This window comes from Notamacropus eugenii, chromosome 2 (assembly GCF_028372415.1).
Source record: "Notamacropus eugenii isolate mMacEug1 chromosome 2, mMacEug1.pri_v2, whole genome shotgun sequence".
Classification (NCBI taxonomy): Eukaryota; Metazoa; Chordata; class Mammalia; order Diprotodontia; family Macropodidae; genus Notamacropus; species Notamacropus eugenii.
The window spans coordinates 532,575,214-532,600,827 of NC_092873.1; the positions used below are offsets into that span (position 1 = coordinate 532,575,214).

At 39.4% G+C, this 25,614-nt stretch overlaps 1 protein-coding gene across 1 annotated transcript in view; it reads right to left on the reverse strand.

Annotated features, from left to right (window-relative positions):
• Positions 1-25,614, reverse strand: part of NEGR1 (neuronal growth regulator 1) — a 1,077,808-nt gene that overhangs the window by 629,368 nt on the left and 422,826 nt on the right. The window contains exon 2 of the mRNA XM_072649843.1: positions 19,328-19,560. Within this exon, the coding sequence (XP_072505944.1) occupies positions 19,328-19,560 (233 nt within the window). The remainder of the gene's footprint in view (positions 1-19,327; positions 19,561-25,614) is intronic.

Sequence of the window (25,614 nt, forward strand, 5' to 3'; positions counted from 1 at the left end):
GAGGGTTGCTCCTACTGCACCAATATCCACCGTGTGAAGCCATCAGTTATCCCTGGGCTACTCTCTGCTGCCCAGAATTGGAGTCCACCAATCCCCTTCAATCCTTTACCAAAAGCTGTTCCCCATATCTGAAATTCTCTGCCTCCCTGAGATTGCCTCAGATGATCCCTCCCTAAATTGAGTCAGAGCTAAACTTAGGAGCCAGCTCCATCATTATCCTTTTCCGGAAACCCTGACTTCCTACTTTTTAGTATTCTCTCCTCTTCTTACTTTACATGTAGTTCCTATTAACTTCTCTATTTGAGGTGTTCAGGGAGGATTAGCACCTCTACCCTGAGGGTTTGCTGAATCCTTTTCAGGGCTACTCATCCACCTTCAATGTCCACCTTTCATCCAACTCTCACCTGTGGCTCCCAGAAGCTGTAGCATGTGCAGTGGCCACACCACATTAAACCATCTCAGCAAACAGGCTAAACCAGGTTGAGGGTAACCAACAGACCTCAGACCTATCTACCACAAGCATGTGAAGACTTCCCCCAGTGAAATGGGTGGATGAGAACAATTTGTTCCCATGGTCATGAAGGCAAATGAAGGAGGTGCTGTGGAGCCCTTAGAGCTTGGTCAGAAATTGAAATTGCAATGATTACCCACTCGGTCTTGGGCCATCATCAGTCATTGTGACTTCTGTCTTGCCACTGGACTTTGATGATTCAGGGAGAGAAAATAAGGCTGATGACTGTGCAATTCTGCCTCACCTAAATCTAATTGTCATGCAAATCAAAACAGCACCCCATGATGCAATTGTTCCTCTTTGAAATTAAAGGAAAAACAATAACTTCTGTGTTGTATGTTGTTCTCCCACGAAGTCTCCTGAGGACACAAACTTGTGTTTTGGTCTCTGACTCCCCAGAGAATTAAAACAGTATCTTCCATAGAGCAAATACTTGACAAACATGTGATGAATAGAATATCTTTCACAATTATAAGCACTTTGTACTGCATCTGACACAGAAACAGACATTTGATAAAACGTTTGCTGACTGACTAGGCAGACCTCACCTTAATTCCTTGTGTGCATGTGACCTACAGTAGAGACAGTGAAAGAAGATATTCTTCCAGTGGTCATTTCCTTATTTGTCATTTTAAAGGGAAGGTCTTAATGTTGGGGGAAATGATAATAATTTGTGTTATGCCAAAATAGAAGAGGCTGACTCCAGGGGATTTGTCAGTTTCTTTCTCAACAGCTGTCTTCCAACTAAGGCTCACTGGCCTCTTGCTGGCTCTTGTGGAGGAACAAGCTGGACTAGACAGAAGCCACAGAGGTCCTTTCTGTCTCTCAAGATTCTCTGGTTCTGGGATTCTATAGCTTCCACATCAGTGTTCATTAGACATGCCACTGAAAATGGTAATGCTAATTGCATCAAAAGCTAATAAAGGAGTGCCTCAGGCTCATACAAATGCCAGTTCTTAGTAATTATGCATACTTTTAGACAATTTCCTAATTTCTCTTACCTTCCAATAATTAGGCTAGCAAATTTGAGGTTCCATTTCTATATATCATAAGTATAATTCATTTTAACATTCATCATTCTGTTCCTTATTTGCGGACACTAATGAAATCTGTTCTACTGATAATGTAAAAGGATAATCATTAGTACTTAAAATCATTACCTCCACAAGGGGCAATGAGCTCCAAATAGTTCTCTAGAGAACATGTTTCCATTCACAAATAAACTTTGAATTTGAGGAAAGAAGGGAAAAAAGGCCCTTTTTTCTCCCTCTATTTCATGGTTAATAATTCATTTTAGTGACATGCTGAGTATTCCAATTAATATGAGCCTGCATCATTACTATGGGCTGAAAGGGTCACAGCATATCTCGCACAGAATCAGCACCTATTACAACATTCACACTCAAGTCCTTTAACAACATAGAGCTTGGTCAGATGAGGACCTTCTTGGTTGTTAAATCATCATCTCTTTCTTGGTTTCACTGGATGCCCTCTGAATTACTGCCTAACTCAAAAGGAGAGATGAAAGGTGCTATCCCTGACTTAGTTACACTCTGCAAATAGTGATTATTTGCAAGAATACATTTGGATCAATCCATGCACGTGCATGGCAGGGCCAGAATGTTCTGGAAAAGGTCCTGATAACAGTCATCCTGAGTTCAAAATTAATCTTAGCCTTCATGCATTGATTAGCTCTGTATTAATGACGCTAAACTGGTTGTCTGTGTCCCACCCGGGTAACCCTGCTTAATATTGGACCCAGTTTAATTTGGTTTTCATTATCATCATTCAGGCCTTAAATGGGATATGCCTCAGCTGGCTCGAAATCACTTTCTCTCTCCAGGACCTGACATGTGGAGGGTGATTGATAAGAAAGTCACTGCTGACCTGTAGCTACAGTTTCTCCCAGGGCAGGGAGGAAGGTGCTTGTAAGATGTAGGCTGGTAAAGGAGGGTGTGCGATTATCTTTGGTGGTGATGCTAGGGTTTTCTTGTTGTTCAGTTATTTTAGTCACATTCAACTCTTCATGACCCCAGGCGGGGTCTTCTGAGCAAAGATATTGGAGAGGTCTGCCATTTCTTATTCCAGGTCATTTTACAGATGAGGAACTAGAACAAACCAAGTTAAGTGACTTGCCCAGAGTTACACTAGATGACTAGTAAGTATCTGGGGTTCACTGGTCTTCTTCAAGAGTGAAGGATAAGCCACAACCACCTGAACTCAGAAAGATGAGTCTTCCTGATTTCAGGCCCATGCTACCTGGTTGCCTTGAGTGTCTGCTTACATCCTTATTCTTCTTGATCAAAGGATCTTAGGATTTAGAGCTGGACCTTTTCGTGAATCTAGATCCTGTTTTAGAGATGGGGAAACTAAGGTAGATATTAAATGTCTTGTCAAGGGTTGTGCAGTGAATAAGTGTCTGAGACCAGATTTGCACTTGGGTTTTACTGAGTGTAGGTCCAGCATTCCTTCCATTGGGCTGACTATCCCTGTGGGGACTGCCTCAGGGAATGCAAGTCATAGCAAGTTGCTGTCTCTGTGACCCTCTGATAGCTCTCTACCTGTTATCAACTTAATTAGACAAATTGCAAGCCGCATTTGTGGCAGGTCCTTTCAGACAGTAGTATAACACAGAAGAACTTTCTTATACCATCAGTAACAATCCTAATCATGATGACAGAGAGCCTTTATAAAAATCTTTTCAGTTCTTTTACATAATGTTCTTTCCCTTGACTCACAAAACTGTGAGTTAGGTACCATTACGACATCACCCCACGCTTGGGGTCAAACAAATAGCAAGGAGGCACAATTTGAACTCAGGCCTGGACTCTAGGTCTAACCCTCTCTCTCGGGTCAATGATTTGCTATATTACTTATGCAGTTAATCACTCCCTTATTAAACCACTTGATTTTTGCTTTGGCACTAGCAGAAACATTGGCCAAAGTGGCCAAGGCTCTGAAGGCGCAAGGCATTGGGATATAACAGCCAGGTCTGCTGGCTGGATTCTGCCTTTCAGCATTCCTGCCATGTTGTTCAAAGGCAGTGGTATTCCATGAAGGCAGACATTCAGCCAAGAGATGGAGCTAAGCCCTGGAGAACGACACACTGCAGATGCACCCGGGGGCCTGTGAAGATGTAACCAGATGGCACATCAGGCAGCCTCTGAGTGGTGAGCCTCCTGTGTCCTTGTGGTACTTCTATCATTAGCCAGAGACGCACAGAGATTCCCTCCTGTCCTAAATCTGATGGGAAGTGGCAGGCGTGGATGTCAACAACCCAGAAACAGACTTACTGACCACGATCCTCCAGCGGGAATCTTAACACGTGACTCCTGTGTTGTGTGTGTCCTTGGCACCATGTACCCTGAATTTCACCTCTTCTGTGACTGAATCAGGAGAGAAACAGCATGTTCCCAGGAGGTATCAGCTACTCCAAAAGGCAGTTTCCTTGGGCTCAATGTTATGGATAAAACTGTTAAGACAAATATTTAGAAACTAGTGTCTTCCTGTAACTCGCCCCCTTCTCCCATCTACTTAGAAGGAATGATTTCTAATTCACTTGTACTGATAATACTTTTGTACTATTCTTGTATACACTTGTTACCTAGGACTATGTATGTGTAATATGGCCTTCACCCCATTCCAATGTAAGCCCCCTGAGACTAGGCACTGTTTTATTTCTGTCTTTGTACTGCCTGATATTATGCCTAGCCCATAGCAGGAACTCAGTCGATATTATTGATTGGTTAAAAACCTGAAGGCTTCCAAAGCACATCTGAGGTTATATATACATATAACTTTGGGAATTTTTTCTTCTATTTTACCAGTCTCATTGGTTAGTGTAGACTGATCTTAAGTGTAGACACTGAGAATTTCCCTCTGTTAATTATTTCCTATTTGTATTTTGTATAGCGTGCTTTGTATATATTTATTGGAGTGTTGTTTTCCCTGATAGACTCTAAGCACCTTGAGGGCAAGGACTGTCTTTTGCCTCTTTGTGTATCCCCAGAAGTTAGCACAGAGCCTCCTATATCATAGGGACTTAATGTGCCCCGAAGTTCATCTCAACTAGTGTGTAACAAGTCCATCAATCAAAAAGAGCCTGCCAAGAAGAGAAAAGTTCAGTGATTTTCCAAGGGTCACACAACTCTATTTACAGGAGTGTTTTAGGAACTGAAACACGTTTAACATATGATCAGAGGACTGGGGATTTGAACTTTCCTTCCTGATGACAAACCCAGCACTCTGTCCACTTTATCACTTTTCAGGAGAAGGTGTTATAGAATCCAAAATTGATCAATCTATTACCCTGAAATAGATCCTTCCTTCCTTCCTTTCTTCCTCCCTCCCTCCCTTCCCTCCTTTCTTTCTTCCTTCCTATCTACTTCTATCTTTCTCTTTGCCTATCACTTCTTTTATTTTTACATACAACTGGGGATAGGGTTTTGTTGCTCTTTGGTCATTTTTCAGTCATGTATGACTCTTCATGACCTCATTTGGGGTTTTCTTGACCAAAAAAAAATAATACTGGAGTGGTTTGCCATTTCCTTCTTCAGCTCATTTTAGAGATGACGAAATTGATGCAAACAGAGTTAAGTGACTTGCCCAGAGTCACACAGCTAAGAAGTGTCTGAGGCCAAATGTGAACTCATTGAAATGAGTCTTCCTGACTCCAGGCCTGGGATGCTATGCACCATGGTGCCATGTAGGGATAAGCTAGGGACTGTGTTTTGATTTCATCCCTGAAATGGAGCTCTTGGTGAGAAAATTCCTCTATTAACCCAGATTTGCACCTTCTCTGCAACTTTTGACCTTAAGGGAGGTACAGAGTAGTAACTGGAAAACCCCCAATCAGGACCTGCCTCCATGATGAATGTCTCGCCCCCATAGGACTTTGTCTACTAGGTCATGGAATCTTCTGCCCCTTGGAAACTCATCCACTTTGAATGACTCTTGCTTGGGCGGTCCTCTCTACCTGAACGCCTTACCTGTTGATTGGCAGCTTTCTTCCAGAACCCCCAGTTTAAGTGAAAGAGATTTTCAACCCTTCGCTCCACTTTAGCTTCCTTTGAAGCATTGTCTTTGCCCACTAGAATGCAGGTTCTTTGAGGGTAGAGTCTGTCTGTCTTCCTGCTTCTACTTGTGTTCCCAGCACAGTGTCCGGCACCTAATAAATATTGAATAAATGCCTCTTCACTGCCAGCCCTGGACTGAGCATCCGGGAATTCTGGGTTCCAATTTTTCTTCTGCTAGTTGTCATCTGTATGATCCCTGTATGAGAAGGATATGACCTAGCCAAGACCCCTTTACTTGACATATGAGTTATATATGTATATTTATTTTTGCATTTATCTTTCTGTTTGTATATGAAGAGTACCCTGACTCTTTTGTCTCCTTTTGGTCTCTCCATCTCTGTCTCTCTTTCTCTCGATCTCTTTGTCTCGCTGTCTGTGTTTCTTCTCTTTCTCTGACTATCTTTGCCTATCTGTCTCTCTGTCTCTCTTTCTTTCTCTCTCTCTCTCTTCTCCCCCTTCTCTCTGCTTCTTCCTTCTTTTCCTACTCTTTGTCTATCCCTCTCTGGGTATTTGGAGGGGGAGGAATACTGAATTCTGTTTTGGTCACAACGATTTTGAGATGCTTGGGAAATATATATGCATTAATGTCCAAGAGGATGTTCATACATGCATAGGGTTGATGCGCAGGAGAGTGAGGCTGGCCAGATATGTAGCTTTGGGTTTGGTTGGCATAGAGATAATAAATTATAAAGTTCGTAGGAATTGAAGACTCATGAAAACTTGATGTTAATCCCACCTGTGACATTTGCTAGCTGTGTGTTGGCTTGGGAAAGTCATCTACCTATCTATCATCTATCTATCTATCTATCTATCTATCTATCTATCTATCTATCTATCTATCTATCTATCTATCTATCTGTCTGTCTGTCTGTCTGTCTGTCTGTCTGTCTGTCTGTCTGTCTGTCTGTCTGTCTGTCTATCTATCTATCTATCTATCTATCTATCTATCTATCTATCTATCTATCTATCTATCTATCTATCTATCTATCTTTCTGTCTGTCTGTCTGTCTATCTACCTACCTACCTACCTACCTACCTACCTACCTACCTACCTACCAATCTATCTACCTATCTCTATCTATACTTACCCAGAGCCCTGCAAAAGTTTAGAGTTACTGTAGTTTAAATTGTGTTGCCAGGAATATTTTCTCTGCATGAGAACTCACAGTTTATTTTTCCCCCTTTGGGATATTTCTCCTTTCTCCCGAGCATTCTAGGACTATTCACTTCCTAAAACTGAAACACGATAATAAAATCATGCCTAATTGTTGTTAATCAACACTGTCCCACTATATACATTTGTTTATTCTCCTGCCAAAAGAAAAAAAAAAAGTAAGTGGATCAGTAGTGGCTGAAATTAAGTGATTCTTGCTGGCATAATTCATTCCCTGCTTAGAAGAAATGCTGATTTTAATTCCAACGGATTGCTTCCCTCCACATTCTAGAGTCACATGACTCAAAAGAATCTTTATATGGAAATTCCTTTAATGGGCCAGATTCCTCCAGATGGAAGCAACCAAGCATAGTACCAGGAATGGGAACAGAATCATTTTTCCCTCTAGAATCCTTAGGAGAAAGGTGGGCTTCATTTATTTCCATTTGTCCCTCATCACTAACATTCCAGAGAAACGAGAACCCAGACAAACCGTTCCCGACTGTTTTGATTTTTGGTGTTTCGATATGATCACTTCTTTCATTTGTACCTCTTTGATATTTCCTCTGTAACCCTTGTCTCTAAGACTGCTAACCAGAAAACTATCACTTACAGTGAAGACATTCTTTTTAAATGAGCAAGAAAAATATCAGCAAAACCAATAGATTCACTGAAAAAAAAAAACAAACAACTTATGTTTGTAATTCCCCACACTTGGCAAAAGATGTGGAAGACATCTCTTCTCCAGGCTTGCTCATTGTAATTTGCATCTTTCAGTTTTGATTATTTTGTGATGGTCGTCCCTTTCTCTAACATTGCTGTAAATGTTATAGATGGCACCAGGCCTGGAGTCAGGAAGACTTGTCTTCAGAAGTTCAAATCTGGCTTCAGGCACTAGCTGTCTGACCCTGGACAAGTCACTTAACCCTGTTTGCCTCAGTTTCCTAATCTGGAAAATGAGTCAGAGAAGGAAATGGCAACCCACTCTAGTACCTTTGCCAAGAAAATTCCAAACAGAGGTACAAAGAGTCAGCCACAACTGAAAAGATTAAAGAAGTCATTATTTATCTTGTCTCCTGGCCTTTGCCTTAGTTCACTTGGCATTCATATAAATTCCCTGTTTCTCTGTATTCATCTACATTGTTTCCATTTCTTTGTTTTCATAGAATATTTTGCTAAAAAATTATTTTATCTATACAGAGCCTTTCTTTCTGCCGGTCTTTGCCTGGGTATGTATGACTAAAAGTAGAATCTCTGTGTCAAAAGAAAGAGACATTTTGGATACTTCATTTGGGTAACTCACAATCTCTTTCCAGAGTGGTTGTAGCCATTCACAATGCGTTAGTGTCCTTTCTTTCCATAATCCCTCCAACATTGACTCTTTCCATGTTTTCTTTTCTTTCCCAATTTGTTGGCTGAGGTGAAAACCTCAAATTGTTTGATTTGAATTTCACTTATTATTAGTGATTTAGGGCATTTTTCTTATGTAAGAGAGAAGACAAGCATCTCTTAAATGCCTGCTCTGTGCCAGGATATGTGCTAAATGTTTTATAGGTATTACTGCATTGGATCCTTGTAACAACACTGGAACTGAGATGATTTTATCCTCTCCATTTTGCAGTTGAGGACAATGAGACAAAGGGAAGTTACTTGACTTGCCCAGGGGTTGTGGCATAGTTGGTAAGTGTCAAAGGCTCAATTTGAACTCAAGCCTTCCTGACTCCAAGTCCAGTAATCTCTCCAGCTTATTAGCTAGATGGTGGCGGTCTCAAGTTTCTGATTTTTTTAGAGAAATGCTTTGTGTCATGTTTTGACCACTTGCCTCTTAGGGAATGGAGCGTGGTTGTTTTTAATCCATTTGTCTCATGCTCTTTGTCTTGGCATCAGAGCCATTATTGGCTTTCTTTGCCCCCCCCCATCAAGCCCTAGTGTGTGTTTGTTCTTCATTCTTCAAGAGGACCATGACGTCAAGGTGATGACATGATTTACAGTTGACTTTGATTTGAGTGAGGGAGGGCTGTGCAAGGTCATCAACCTCACTGTCTTCTCCTGAGGGGCATGATATTCATCAGGACAACAGGAGATGATCCAGGATGCAGTGTGAGACCCTGGCCCTTTCAAAGCTTAGGTCTTATCACAATCTTGCTTAGAGTGAGATACACCCATTCAATGAGTAAGCTTTTTTAACTTACTGAAGGGATGGCACCTTTAATCCAAAAACAAAAATATCAAACTGGGAGGGGAAGACCCTCAGGGTTCTGGGTAAAAGAGAAACAATTACCATTTAGTTATTACATCCCTAGCGAGGGGAAGAACAGAAAATTACACACCAATATCTGGTATACTACCACCATCTCCTGGGGGCATCATATTTCCCCCCAGTCTTCCCCTACTTCTCAGCCATGAGGAAGGAAGGTATTATAAAGAGCTCTCTCCATTCTTCATGATCCCCATTGTTTTTGAATTTACTCCAACCTCATCTCCCTAATTGTAATCTCTTCAGATACACTATCCTAGAAAATGTGTATATTCTGCTGATTTAATTCTTTATCCCTTCCTGTAAAGCTTTTTGTGTGTCTCATATTCCTTTCATTTTAAAAATCTTAATCTGATGGGTTATACTATATTATATATTCATATAGCATAGCTTTTACATTCACTCTCCAACCACTGAGCATCCCTCCACACACTTTTTTTCTATTTCGTTTCTACCACAAAGAATGAAAATATTAATATTTTTAGTGTACTCTAGGTCTCTGTTTCAGTCTTTGACTTCTTTGAGGAATATTCCAAAGTTCTGTGTCATTGGAACAAAAATATGGACCTGCTAGTCACTTTTTTTACATAACTCAAAATAGTTATGCAGAATTATTCTGGGGGTGGGGAACCTCAAGGTCCTCAAGCACAGCCCTCTGACTGAATCCAAACTTCACAGAACAAATCTCCTTAATAAAATGATTTGCTCTGTAAAACTTGGACTCAGTCAAAAGGTCAGACCCAAGGATCTAGAAGGCCACATGTGACCTCGAGGCCACAGGCTCCCCACCCTTGGGACCAATTTAGCACTCCATCAACAGTGAATTAACATGCCTGCCTAAACCATAGAAATGTGATGAAAATGCTCTCAACTTAATAGATATTTGATATAGGAATTTGACAGCTAATGACTGAGGGTCTACTATGTGTAAGGATGTGAATGTTAGCAAGTGTTGCTTCTGTAAATGATCTCCCAAATCCCTTTTCCTCTAAACTATGATCCTCTGATTTGTCCAAACCTGAGTCTTTGATGACAGTGGTTCTCAAAGAAGGGAATGTCCAGGGATCCTATGGAGTCCCTAACACCCTTTCAAGGGGTTCATGAGGTTAAACTATTTTCATAATTTTGAATGCAGTGAATATTGAAGGACAGAACCTATAGAAACAATCCTCATTCCAGGAGGGATGATCACCCTCAATGAATTTTAAGAGCACAACATGATCTTGAGACAACAAAGTTTGAAAACTGGCATTTTTAAGGCAATTTCTAGAAAGAATTTCCATCAATGATGCCCCTGAAGAATGGGAAGTAAGCTATGATACCAAACAGAATGATAAATCAGGGCGGGGTTGGTTCCGGGAATATGCTTAAGAAATAAAGTCCATTGTTGTGATGTTATAGATCATGACTGTGTATCATGAGTTCTTTGACTTCTACGGTCCAAGCAGCACCCTGTGCATTTACTCCACTGGACTTAAAATCTAGTTCTGCAGCATGGGTTTTGGTAAAATAGAAGCCAAATCACATTCTGTAGCTCATATATACCACGAAAATATGTCAGTCATATCCCAAGTAATGGTAGATCTATTTGCCCAGTCCCCTCATATCATCACTATGTGGTACTTTTGTCATTTAGTCTAGTTAATTCTCATTCATCCTAAAGATGTAGGACAAGATAGTGGAGAGAGGGCTAGCCTTGGTGTCAGGATGACCTGACTTCAAGATCTCCTTCTGGCACAGACTTTCCCTGTGACCCTGAATAAGCTATCTAACCTCTCAGTCAAGCCATCTTTCTCTTCAAGGCTATACATTACAGAAGACGGGCAGAAATTCATTAGAACAAAATCATTTCAAGAGATATTTCAAGTTTAGTACAATGTACAGATGGCTGGATCTGACATCAGAGGACTTCAATTTAAATGCTCCATCTTCCACTTACTATATGTGTGACTGTAGGAAAGTCACTTTTATTCTCACATCCTCCCATTCCACATAAGGAAAATGGCAGGGGTGAGGTGGAGTGGGAGGAAGGGTGTGTTGGCTCCATGACTTCAGAGGTACCTTCCTTCCAGGTATGTATCTATGATGTTCTGACAATTTATTTAGTAAAAATCAGCGGAGAACTCACATTTCTCAACTTCTCCAAAGAAAAGTAAAACAAATACACAAACAAAACATCTACCCATCCACATACACACTCATACGCCCCCCCCCCCCCCACACACACACAAAGTAAGGGACAAATTTCATGACTGATTTGTGGTTTTTCTTTTATCTTTTTGTCTTTCATTACTGTTTTCTAACATTGTTTCTTTCCTCTATTCATATAGATTTTCTCCTTTGAACTTTTTCTTCTATGTTCATCATAGGATTAATAAAATTAATGCCTTCCGTTTCACAGATTTTCCAGAGATTACTGGGTATTCTCCAGTTTTAAGACTGGATACTCTACATCCTGAGGTCTCATGTGCATGTATCTTATCATTAAAGACTTAGCAATAATTATGAGGTAGATGACATCCTTTCTGGATCTCACCTTCATCTCTGAAAATCTATTGCCTTGAGTTTCTCCTGTCTCTCACTCTTCAATTGAGCATTCCAGGAGTCCTATCCTCCCAGGCAAGATTAGATTAAAAAGTAGACTCACTATCCAGAGATTTCCTGAGGTCCTGCCACTATCAAAGTCACCTGTCTGGGACCTTCCTTGTTTGTGACTGGATTATTTGATCAGCTAATTTAGACATGTATTTATGGTGTTGACACATAATCCTATTACCCTCCTTATGTGAGATATTTGTATCTATTCAGAATTGTGTAGTGGGTAGTGTGCTAAACTGGGGATTGGTTCAAAGATTGCTTCTGACAGTTGTCATGTGATTACGAACTATGTTTCTATAGGTAACTAGATGGCCCAATGAATAAAGTCTTAGTCCTCGAGTCAGGATAGACTTAAGGTTAAATCAAGTCTCAGGCACTTACTAGTTGTGTGACCCTGGGCAAGTCACTTAATCTCTGATTATCATGAATTTCTCACCTGTCAAAAAAGATTGTGGGGGTCAAGTGGGATAGTATATGTAACTTGCTTTGCAAACCTTAAAGTGCTACTTCAATACTAGTTATCATTAGCTATAATCATTTTAAGCAACATTAGAACCTTTCTACTCCAATACCCTCATTTTACAGACAAAGAAACTGGGTCACATTGAAGTGAAGCAACTTACCCAAAGTCACTCATGAAATAAGTCATTTACTATTATTTTTAAGGAAAACTCTTTGCTAAAAACTAAGGAAGCATTTCTAACACGGGCAACTTCAGGGAAACTGAGAGATCTTGAGTCACAGGTCTAGGTGATATTTCAGCCTCTTTTGATGGGGGCTCAGTTTGGCTCACATACACGGTAACGGTGCTGCTATTTCGCTGCTGCCTATTTCCAAAAAGAGATTAAAATTTTGTTTCAGAGATTTTTATTCTATTGTCGATCCAGTCATTCTGCATGTCAGTTCTGTCCTATTCTACAACATGGAGACATATGATGGCAAGAGGAGCAAGCAATAAATTGGCATCAATAAGTGTGCTACTTAGGTGACCCTTAGGTCCTCATCTGAAGATATCAGTGTGGAGAAGGGGTCTATCTACCTTCTTCATCACCACTAGCAACTACTAATGGCCCACAGCTTTCAATAGGCAAGTGAACACGAGAAACAACTCCTGTGAAGATGCAGCCAGGCCACTACTCCTATGGGTTTCTCAGCCAAAGCACCTGAACACCCAGAGAAGAGAGTTCTTAGTACACAAGTCCTTGGCACCAGCAAATGGTTCAGCACTGAAAGTGGTGTCATTATACCAGTGGAAATCACATCAAAGCAGAGCCATTGCCGTGGGATCTCTCCATCTGATTTGCTGCTGTAACTATCTACAGGTGTTACATTAGAACAAGAATTTTTTCTTTTCTATCCATATTCCCAGTGCTTTACAAATAGTAAGAGCCTAGTAAATGATCCATTAATAAAAAAACATGGAAAGACTTGCACAAAATAATGAAGACCACATTGAGCAGAGCCAAGAGAACATTGTGTACAGTAACGGCAATATTGTTTGAAGAACTACTTTGAGTGATCAAGTCATTTTGACTATTATAAATACCCAAATTAACTACAGAGGATCTACCAAAGAAGATACTTCAGAGAAAGAACTGATAAACAGAAGTATGTATAGTATGGAGGTAAGTGTGTACATGTATGTATACACACATGTATATTTGTCTAATGGCAGCCTTCTCTAGTGTGGGGAGATGAGGGAGGGTAAAAAAGAAAGTGACATGGTAACTTCATTATATATTTAAGAGGAAGAGCAAGTTGTACATAATAGATGTGTAATTTTGTGGCAAAAAAAATCTAAAGTGAGTTGTAAAAATGGAAAAATTAAACAAACCCAAAGTGCTTCATTCATTCATCTATAATATTCAAAGTTAGACTGTATAGGCTCTGACATCCCCATCAGCTGCGTCTATGATCTCTCACATCTAGACAGTGTTCATAATGTGGACGATGCCAACTCAGCATTCATCCATTCAGTACTGGACAAGATTTCCTCAACTCTCTCCTGGGTATAAAGCAGTATGCTAGACTTTGTTTAATATATGTTTGCCACATATTAATGGTTTCACAGAAGTGGAAAGGACTCTAACTGCCACTTAGGCCAATGGGAACTCTCTCCACAATATATCCAATGAGTGGTCATCTAAACTCCACATAAATACTTCAGGGGGAACTTACTCCTTCCCAAGGCCGCACGTTACATTGAACCATTTCATGACTCAGTACTCAGGGATCATGAGGTCACTGTTTAATGAGCTTGTAATCTCATCAGCAGGCTTTGTCCTATCCTGATAGTTTAACCTCCCCACAACAGCATTATAAAGGAATGGCTCCATTTCCCTTTGGAATTTTGCCATGCCCCTACATTTTTTTTAACAAGTGAATTGGAAGCCTTTTGTGTATTAATTATCACACAACAGAACCAGATACAACAACTAATTAGATGACTGGATTTAGCATCACCATGTTGTTTATAGATAATGACATAATTAACTTTGTACATGGGTCAATTACTCAATTTCCACCCTTTCTAAACAACACTCGGATAGAAAAGATTCCACAAATTTCATGACCCTTTTTGTTGCCAATTTTAGGGAAGGGGGAAAACAAAGGGATGAATGAAAAGGCCCATACCTGATAAAACCTGTTGTGGATCTGGATATTTTTCACTTGATATAATCTATTTTCTAGCTTAATTAGCAGGATTTTCCTTCTAGTAAAATCATTTTTGGGGGGACAAGTTTTGAAGGCGTCTTAGGAATCATGCATTAATTCAATGAATATTTGTTGACAACTGACCAGGCAATCTAACCTGTTTCATAGCTGCAGAAAATGAGTCCCAAAGATGCGACATAATTTGCCACAGGTCACTGGATTTCATTTCAGAGGAAGGATACCATTTATATCAATTGAGTTCCATACCTTACTTCCTTCTTCTTCAAATTCTTTCTAGCTGCCATATTTATAAATATTCATATGTCTAAGAAATTTAGAGCATATAGTACCCAATTGGGAGGATTTTTTTCTTATTATCATTTAAGATACAGGAAATGGAAGAAGAATAGGGAAGACAGGAGAAACATAATGGGAAGAAGGGGTAAGAATAAGAATGGGAGGAATAAAAGGAGGATGAAGAAGCAGGAGACAAATCTGATTTTGAAAAAAAGTAGCTTCCACTATGGCCAAAGGGCTACAAAAATGTGCATCCCCTTTGACTCTGCAATACCCTTCTAGGGCTGGATTCCAAAGGAATCATAAAAATGGGGAAAAGACTGGGGAAAAGACTCACACATACAAATATATTTATAACAGCTGTCTTTGTGGTGGCCAAGAACTGGAAATCAAGGGGATGCCCATCCATTGGGGAGTGGCTGAACCAGTTGTGGTATATGAATGGAATGGAATGCTGTTGTGCCAGAAGAAATGATGAACAGGAAGACTTCAGAGAAGCCTGGAAAGACATATATGATCTGATGCTGAATGGAGTGGGCAGCACCAGGAGAACACTGGACACAGTAACAACCACATTGTGCAATGACTGACTTGGATATTAGCTCTTACCAATGCAAGGACCTAAAACAATTCCAAAGGGCTCATGATGGAAAATGCTATTCAAATCCAGAGAAAGAACTATGAACTATGAATGCAGAGCTAAGAAGACTATTTTCTTTTCTGGTTTTGTTTTTCTTCTTTCTCATGGTTTCTCTCATTCATTCTAATTCTTTTCTATAACATGATTAATGCAAAAAATATGTTTAATAGAAATGTGTATGTAGAACCCACGCCAGATTGCATGCCATCTTGGGGAAGGGTGAGGGGAGGAGGGATAAAATTTAAAATTATGGAAATGAGTATTGAAAACTAAAAATAAATAAACAAAAGAAGAAAAAAATTAGTTTCCACACAAGCATACAAAGTTGTGACAAGTGACTTGGGCTTAGTTTATCAAGACAATGCTAACTGGGCACCAGAAATGACCAGTATCATTGCTTAATTATTGAGTATTATCGTTTTGAAACCCCACTCCTATAATTCAAAGACATTTTGGTGAACAGAAATTTTACAAGTTATCAAGCCAACAATCCACCCATTAAAGCTATTTGAATGAAGACCGGCTTCCAGCATTTTAGCCCGTTGAGCAGAATAGATGCATTTGTAGCCACATTTGTGATTTTATCTATCGACATGTGGTCAGAGTGGGGTTGACTTCCTATGACATTTATTTACTCGAAATGCCGGTTTGCTTAGCTTATGAATGTTTTCCCCTGAACTTTGTCAACGTAATTGGAAAACTTCCCATATGTCAGTTTCTAATAAGGAATTATATTCATAAGCACTGCAAAAAGTATGGAATCCTTCATTTGACTCATAAAATGCACTTGGAAAGTCTGACATTTTTCTTCCCTCTCATTTCCTAAAGGAGATAGAAGTCCCCTATTTGGCACAAATAGCAACTATACAGTTTTCCATTTAATGCAAAGAATAATTTCTGTAATCTGTTTATAATAAGTCATTATTAATCTGGGCAGGTAGGTGGTGCATTGAGAACCAGGAAGATTTATCTTTCTGAGTTCAAATCCATTCTTAGATGTTTATTATTTGTGTGACCATAGGTAAATCACTTAACCCTGTTTGCCTCAGTTCCTTATCTGTAAAATGAGCTCGAGAAGGAAATGGCAAACCTCTCCAATATCTCTGCCATGAAAACTCCATGGTTTTCTGGGGTGACAGAGAGTTGTACACAATTGAAATGACTGAACAATAATGATAAATTATCCAAGCTGATGTCTTTCAACTTATTTTTCTGATATATTTCTAAGGCTAAGAATACTGTTTGATAACATATTTCAGAATACAACTTTCTTCTATTGGCTAGAGATCCCAAAAGTCTCACCATTCTCCTCTTTTCCTATATTCAGAGTGTTTGAAAACTAGGAAAAGGCTAATCTACGTATTTGAGGTCTGCTTAAGCACTGTTTCATCGGAAAAAAAGGGTATTATTCTATCAGTCCATTCTCTATAGTCTATGAATCTTTCCTTCAGGATGTTATACACACATAAGGAATATAGAATTCTGGAAGCTAATATTTTGAACTGAAAGACATACGTGTGGAATTTTATGTATTTGAGGATAATCATATAAACTTCAAATGGCCAGATTAGAACATTCCAGTGTCAGAAAACTATATAGATCACAGCAGAAGGACATTGATTTGGAACTGGAGGATGGGATATGAATCACAGATTTGCTATTTATTATTAGTGCACCCTTGAGGAAGTTTCTTCTTCAGTTAAAAAAAAGAAGAGGATGCTGTTGATTTGAACTATGGCTCAGTGCCTGGCACATAGTAGGTTCTTAGAAAATGTTTGTTGAATTGACTTAGCTCTAAGATCTCTTCTAGATCTTAATACTACGGCCTCATGGATGCCATTTCTAGTGCCCACTTGTGGTGAAAGACCTCGCTCATCAACACAATGATAAGCGTATTATAAAATACTTCAGAGAGGATGTGGGTCCTCTTAACTGAATTGATTTCTACATATGACATTAATATTAAGGAAGGAGAAGAAGGAGAAGAGAAAAAATTAAGGGGAAGAAATGAATCCTTTTTGTGACAGTAGGAAGTATTTAAAATATATAGATATAATTAAATATTACTATATAAATTATCATCTTTGATGACTATATGTTTATATTCTTCAAGTATATCTCTATATTATATATATAATATATGTAATAAACACACACATATATGTGCAAATATGAATACATGCATATATTCACATATGTATGTGTCTACGGGGAAACCTCTTCCAGCACTGTGCATCAACAACTCGTCTGTAACTCACAACTTAGATTGCTCTCTGGGGCACTAAGAACTTAAATGTCTAGTCTCTGATCCCAAAATTAGTATACATTGGAGGCCAAACTTGAGTCCTGGACTTCTTGACAGCAAGGTCAGCCATCCTTCCTCTATATTCTACTTTCTTTCCTTCTCCTCTTCCCTCTCTCCCATTTTTCATGGAGGAAGTCTTAAAGAAGGAAAAACAATTATCAAATTAAAAGTAATTATCCCTTTATTAATAATGCCAGTTCTGAAAGTTGAATTGCTTAAGTGTTTTGTTTTGATTATAAGGACATTAGCAGTTATTATTCTACGGAATTATGATTGAAATCACTTTTTTTTTTTCATTTTGCATGAAGGAACAAAGATCAATTACCTCCTTCTTATTCAGAATGTCTTACACAGCACTGAGGCTTTACAGTGACTGTTGTTACAGTAACAAATGGCAGTGAACAGAGCACTGGTTCCAGAGTCAGGAAGACTTCTCTTCATGAGTCCAAATCTGACTTCAGACCCTTAGTAGCTGTGTGACCCTGGGCAACTCACTTAAATCAGTTTGCTTCAGTTTCCTCATCTGTAAAATGAGCTAAAGAAGAAAACGGCAAACCACTCCAGTGAGAAAATCCCAAATGTAGTCATGGAAGGTCTGGCATGACTTAAAAACAGCTCAACAACAAGGCAAAGAAGAAGCAATGTTCTCCAGGTTGACTGTTCTGCTACATACACTCGAATTCAATAGAACTGCATATAAACAGAATCGCTAAGGAAATAATTAAATAAATAGATGAATAAAGGGCTCACAATCATATGGATTTGAATATCCCATAGGTTAATGCATATCCTTTAATGTATTTCACAGATGGAACTCCCCAATCCTTTCTATTCTGTAATTAACGGATATGGCAAGTGTTAATACTATCTGCCTCTCATTCAGGAGACACTATCATATCTTGAGATTCAAAATGGCAAAATGTTAGAAATGAGTAATTTTTCTTCTACTTATTTTTACTCTCTCTCACAAAACCATGCCTTTACATATGTGCTCATAAATAGGAAATTCTACTGGTGTAGGGAAGAACCTGATCATATTTGAAAATCGGAAATTAATGTGACATGTGACTCCTTGAATTCACACCCAGCTTTTATTTCTTGCACTCAATGAATGACTACACTTTGATTTATGTGTGACCTAATCAGTGCCATCTTTCTCACAATGTAGTTCACATGCCATCTGTGCCTTCCCATCATGAAAGGCAACATTTCTAGGCTATCCCACAAATGTTCTATAAGAAATCCACCCACCATGGAGCTGGGGGCTTCATCAACTTATCTTGTGATTAAAGGGGTACAAGTGAAACCTAAAAGATTATAAGAAGTTCACTAGTTATAGCTTATCCCTTACTGGTTGTCTTTTCCTTCTGCTTATATACCACATGGTTTAAATAAACTAAGACTTTAGATAAACTAAGATAAATGGGAGTCAGTAATCGCTAGAGATTGAATCAGAACTCTAAGAGAAAACTCTTTATTTCTCACTTTTATAGAACTGTGGAAAGCATTCTAATAAATGCCAATATTTTAGTGCATCCATCCTGAGTCCTTAAAGATTTATGGAATGGGTGACTCAGAGGTAGAAAAGGAGAAAGCGGTTTATAGATAAAGAATCATCTTTGGTTTTAAACATATTTGCTCTTGTCTTTATGTTTGGTCATGTAAACGTCTATAACATTTCTCATCACTAATGGAAATTATGATACAATGATATGAACACAAACACAATATGCCTTTTTTTCCAGTTGTATACAAAGCATTTCAGTCTCTGAATATTGATCCTTACAAAGCATGGCTGTTAGCAATCCAGTGAAGTGAATGGCAACACTCCCTTACCTTGTACCGTTAAGTGCACCTGCATTGTTCGAGGTGTGTGTTGAGTCTGCACAGAACACGTGTACGGCCCATCATCTGTCACATCGACATTCTGTATCTGGAGGCTGTAGTCCCTTTTATTTAATGTGGAAATTGAAACTCGAGGATCCACCGACCACTTATCACCTCCTGCAAAAATAATACTTGACCGGTTCAGCCAGGCACCCTTTGAAGCTCCATCTTCCAAATAACACCTGAAAATTACAAGAGAGAGAAAATTGTTAATCAAAATGAAAATGTGAGCCCAACCAAAAAATGCTCTTTGTTCTGCCTGTGCTTCTGTATGCTATATAATGATGAGGTGGCAGGTACAAACATAGAAAATAACGGGGGGCCAGCAAAAGTTCACAAACTCTTTACAATTTTATTTCAATTGCAGATGAAGCAGGACTGACAGGTGAGGTCTTTGTTAAAAAAAATCTATTTTAAAGCTTGGAAACGTGTTTCTTTTAAAACATCTTCCATCCTGAAATATGGCCGACTGAGTACTCTGCTACACAATCAGCCTTTCTAAAAGGGAAGTGGAAGATGCTGTAAGGGGAAAAATAAAAATAAAAACACTGGACTTTGATTGTGTAGACTGTGGGTCTCGGTTGAAAAATCACTGCTCCAGGGGTGGAAGTGACCTCTGAGCTCATCTATCTAATGCCTTCATTTTACAGGGGAGGATAATGAGACCCAAAGACCTTAAGAATTTTTCCCAACATCCCATGGGGAGTAAGGATCAGAGACAAGACTTAAGCCCACTCCCTCTGATTCCTAATTGGTAATTGTTTCCACTACTTCTGCAGTCATGGATCTGGGACTTTTAGCTGGGTGACCTCTCAACTTGTTTCCTCATGTACCTTACAGAAATTAGACTATTTAGATTGCTTACGTCTTAGGGTTTTCAAGAGGATCCACAGAGGATATGTCTTCCTAATTATAAAGCTCTTACAAGCGATTATTATTTTCTGATTCTCCTAGATTTCTAATAATGGAAAATGTAATTCAAGGCAAGTTTTTTCATATGGATCACCCATTCAGGCAACCTTTTGGCGTAGACAGAGCAAGGGATTTGAAAAGAAAAGACATGGCAGGAACCTCACCTTTTCTACTCCCTAACTTATGTGAGTTTGGCTACCTCATGTTGCCTTTGGCTCCAGTTTACCTGCCCATAATGCATGGGACTAGTGTAGATGACATAAAATGTCCTTTCAGCTCTAAATGAATGAGGTGCCCATCTTGGGCTAAAAGTGACAGATGGGACAGAGATCACACTATTGATCTGAAAAACAAGAGCAGTGACTAGAAGTGCAAACTCCCATCTTTGTAATAATGCCTTAGGATTTCCAAGGTGCTTGTTACATGTGCTAGATCACTGGAGATTCATGGCAACCATAAGAAGTAGAGAGAGTGTGGAGAAGATGATTTCCTCGAGGACACCTGTCATGTGAACATCACTGGCACATAGGTGCTTTTGTCTTCCTGCTTTCCCAATCCTGCAAAGCTCTGCCCCGCCCCACATCATTAACAAAGAGAAACAACTGAGCAAAACAGCTGATGCCATCACCACATCTGGACACTCTGATCATATTCTGCCCTAGTCAAGTTTTTGGGTGTCTTCTTCTATTTTGATCTGTAGTGCTTGGTACAGTCCCTGGGGCAAAGTATATACCTAATCAGTGCTTGCTGAACTGATCATTGTTAAACCTAATTTAAAAAGTGACTCACCCAGGGTCACACTGCTAGAAAGCGGGGACACAGAGTAGTGGAAACCTAGCGTTGTGCTCACTTTATCACTTCAGTGTCTGCCAAACCTAATGACTGTTTTTGCTGCATCTGGAAGTGAGTAAGCCTTCATCATAATGGATATGTTAAAGATAATTTTTCATTGGAAAAAACAATGAGCATAATTGGCAGAATGGTGAGAAGGTCATATTTTATAATTCATGTACATAAGTACGCAAACACATATGTATAATATATGTATGTGTATATATGCAAAAATTTCATGTATTTAAAGTATGTGTGTGTGTACATATAATTTGCATGCATTCATTAGCCAGTCCCACAGACAATTATTTCATGTGTCTTTTCAGTCAGCTATAACAACCTGCGTAATGAACATTTCTGAGGATGATGGCAATCAGTGGATTTGAAGGTCACACGTGAAAGCATTTTTTGCACCACGTGCCAATATTTTTTGCAGAGTAGAATGTATCTCTGCCAGTATTGGGACACTTCTCAAGGGAAGGTCTGCTTTGTTTCTGACTTGGAATATCAAGTGCTTAAGTAAGGTGTCTGGCATATAGTAGGCACTTAATAATGGTGACTGAACTAATGTGCTGAATGACTATGGACCATAGATACAGATGCTGCGTCTTTTCTTTTTAATCATGTATTCCATTCTACACAGGAAATGAGCATTTGAGAGGCAGCACTAGGGTGGGGGTGGACCCTGGTGACTGTTCCCAAGGCTCACATTTCTTCACTTCATCTCGAAAATGTTCCGTTACAAATTAAAGACTGGTTCTCTTAAATGAGTACAAAGCCGAGCTATAGAATGAACATACACATACATCGAAATGGTTTGACAGCACATCTCAAGCATCCCTTAGGGGATTGAACACGGGGCTGGAGATTGCTACAAAACTGTAGCTGCCTGCAATGGGGCGGCTACTGCCAACTGTACGAAACTAATCAGTCCAAGGAAAAAAAGGTACAAGGTATATTGAAGAATCTAATTTGCAGTCAGTCATGCCATCTGCAGAATCCAAACCAGTAGGAGTCTTAAAGGTCATTCTTAATTGAAAATCTTTTTTCCTTATGTATTCAAGGGAGAAAATGTAGCCCCCCTTTAATTGCATAATTAAACAATTACTGCATATCACCATTCTTAATAATATGTGGCAAGATGATGGGAGAGGGGGTATGTCATATTTTCAATATGATTATTTGGTGCCAATGTATTAAGGAAAGCACTCAGCTAACAATATATAGGGGTCTAATTCCCAAGTAAGTACCAGTTAGGTATCAAATACATTTTTTTACATTTAGCCTTTAGAAATTAGAAAAAGAAAAGATTTTTAAAATATTACAGAAAATTACTTTTTTAAGCTGCCTAATAGAAAAGGAAAAACCAGTCCCATTAAAAAAATCAGTCCATCAATGAACAGTCTTTTACTATTTGGCAGCTGGGTGGCATATTGGATAGAGTGCTAGACATGGAGTATTACCATGCCAGAGGCGCTTATTAGGACTGTGACTTTAGCCATATTAATTAACCTCTTAATCTCAGTTTCTTCATTTGTAAAATGGGTACAGTAGTGGTACTGATTTCATGGATGGGATGAGAATAAAATGAGATAACACGTGTAAAGTGGTCCGTAGACCTTGAAGTATTATACAAATGCTCGCTGTCATTATGATGACTTAGAACTTACTGTGTACGCGCCATTCTCTGTACTAAACGCTGGACAAAGGGCCAAGTATTAGACAGAGCAAAGAGATGTCACAGAAATTCAAATCCACCCAATTCAACAAATATTCGTGAAGTAATAAATTCCAATTCTATACAGATATCAACATCTATGTACATACATGCATGTGTATGTAATACAGATATTTCATGTAGACTTTTATCATCAGGTGGTTTAGTGTAAAAGACTTCCCGGTGTGTACAAGTCTCCCATCAATGTAGTTCATATGCACACATGTGCGTGTCTTTGTAGACACACTCATATATGTATAAATATGCATGTAACACATGTGTATATAGGTACAGGCATGTAACTGCATACAGATGTATGTGTATATATGTAGCATGTGGTCTTGGAGAATTGCAGGGGAACTGAGAGACTCTGATACTCAGTCATATCAACGTAACTGGAATGATTTAGAGAAAGGATGTAAATTGAGGTCTCCTTTATTCTACGTCCACCAATCCATCATGGGCTTAAAGAATATTATTAAAATATGATTTTTGTTGTCATGATTATTTCACTCAACTCTTTTTTAAAATGGGGTTCAGACAGAAGCAGTTCGAGGATAATTTTCTATTCCACAGCTGTTTCTCTGTTTAACACTCATTAAACTACTCTAATTCAGGAAAAAACAAAATAAGTATTATAAAGTGAACAGAAGTGTTGATATGGCTGGTCATCTTCTGCATAGCCATTGAAAATATCATCAGGCTAACTCCAGCAGGAGACTAGAGGAAGGGAATCCTGCCCCTTCCCCATCCAGTTCTGGGGCCAGCTTGCAGTCAAGTTGTATTGCCATTTCAAGATATATGAACTGATGGGTGAACTCCAAAGGTTTTCCTTCCAAAAGCAGATCTTAGTCTGAACAAAAGGCTTTCTGAAGTTAAGTATCATCCAAAGGAAACTGGAAAGGTTGGCTTGGCATGAAGTAGCTGAAACATGTTATGAATCAGGAATTAAGAAGCAGTGAATGATGTCACCGAGGAAATAGATGATGGAAAAAGAAGATGGCAGGGGCATTGGGCGCCTGGCAGAAAGCCCTGGGGCTCCACTGGCATCCTGGGGATGCTGAGCAAATTTGAGGGGAGCCATCAGTTAGATCCAGGATCAGCACAGATCCCCACCGTTAAGAACAGGCTTGCTTGTAAAGTGTAGGGCTTTGGGAACTGCCTGAAGCAGTTCGGTGGCACAGTGGATAGAATGCCAGGCCTGGAGTCAGGAAGAGTCATTTTTATGAGTTCGAATCAGGCTGATGCTTGGCAAGTCACTTCACCCTATTTGCCTCAGTATTCTCATCTGGAAAGTGAGCTGCAGAAGAACGTGGCAAACCACTCCAGTGCCTTTGCCAAGGAAACCCCAGATATGGTCATGAAGAGTCAGACATGACTGGAAAGCAACTGATCTACAACATTGCCTCATTATATGCATCAAGGTGGTATTCCTTATAGTAAGGCACCCTGCTTTCTTTTCCTTTTCTATCCTGCCAAAAGGCCCTAGGATAAAACTGCACACAAAGGAATTTTGACTAGCTATACATGATCTGAACAGATGAGAGTTTGATGATCCTCTGGACCTTCCTTTTGGTCAAGTATGGAACAATGCCATACTCAGTTCAGTACAGTTTAATAATTATTAGATCGACTATCATGTGTTCAATGTTATAGATGAATCTCAATTAGATAAGACCTCAGGGAGCTTACTATCTAGTATTGGAAACAAGGATAAGTAGGCTTGAATCATATGCTGGTTTTTGTTACTAGGCCAAAACAAGAGATATAAAGACAAAATTGGGACTCTAAAAACCCAAGGGAGAGAGTGAGGAGGATCAGTAGTGAGAAGACTTTTAAATTTGGAAAATAGGACATGAACTTGAATTTGGAATCTTCTACTTCCACCAATTAATTTCTCCTGGCCTAAATATCATCAATTCTGAGCTGAGAAGGTTGGACTAGATGACCCTCAAAGCCCCTTTGATCTCAGAGTCTAGGACCTGAGGATCAGTTTATAAAATAATATTTTGCTTAGACATCATGGAGGAAATGGGATTTGCCCTGGGTACTGCAAGACAAATAAGAATCTTTAGTATTTGACACTAGCTGGATTTCTTCTCATTAAGCTGCATTTAGGGTGATCCAACTCAAACTAGAGTGAGGCTGATTTACGCAGGCTATGAGATTCTCTCTTGCAGCAATAGAATTGGAAACAAGGACATCTGAGACTTTCATTCTAGGGCAAATTAGCATATCCAGGTAGCACTACCTGCCTGAAAATGAGGCCCATGGTATCTTGGGAAGAGTGCAACTCTTTCATATCACTAAGTGCCTCTAACACATTACAAAAAGTACCTGTGCTGCTGGCGTGGCCAATCCACAACGCAGCAGGGCTCATTCTGCCCTATGGAAAGAGATCAACTCCACTGCAGACGTATTGATTAATGAAAGCACAGATGGAAAGCCACTAATTAATAAAAGAAGAAAAGTCTAACTCCTCTTGGATTCAAAGGCAAGCCACTTGAAAATAATGTTCCAATGGACAGGTGAGCTGGCTCTCTGACTTCACAGCTGCTTCTGCATTGTACTGGGTATTTTTGAAAGCGGACAGTAGAACAAGCCTTCAAAGACCAACAAAGGAGACCGATGCTGTGACGTGTTCAGAACATTGCCAAGTCTCTATACTGTTCCTCTGTACAAAGAAGGTTTTGACATCCTGGCTTCCATGCTGAGCATAGGTGAGCAGAAAAGAGGCAGTGATCAAAAGGCACACTACAGATCCTACCTCTTATTT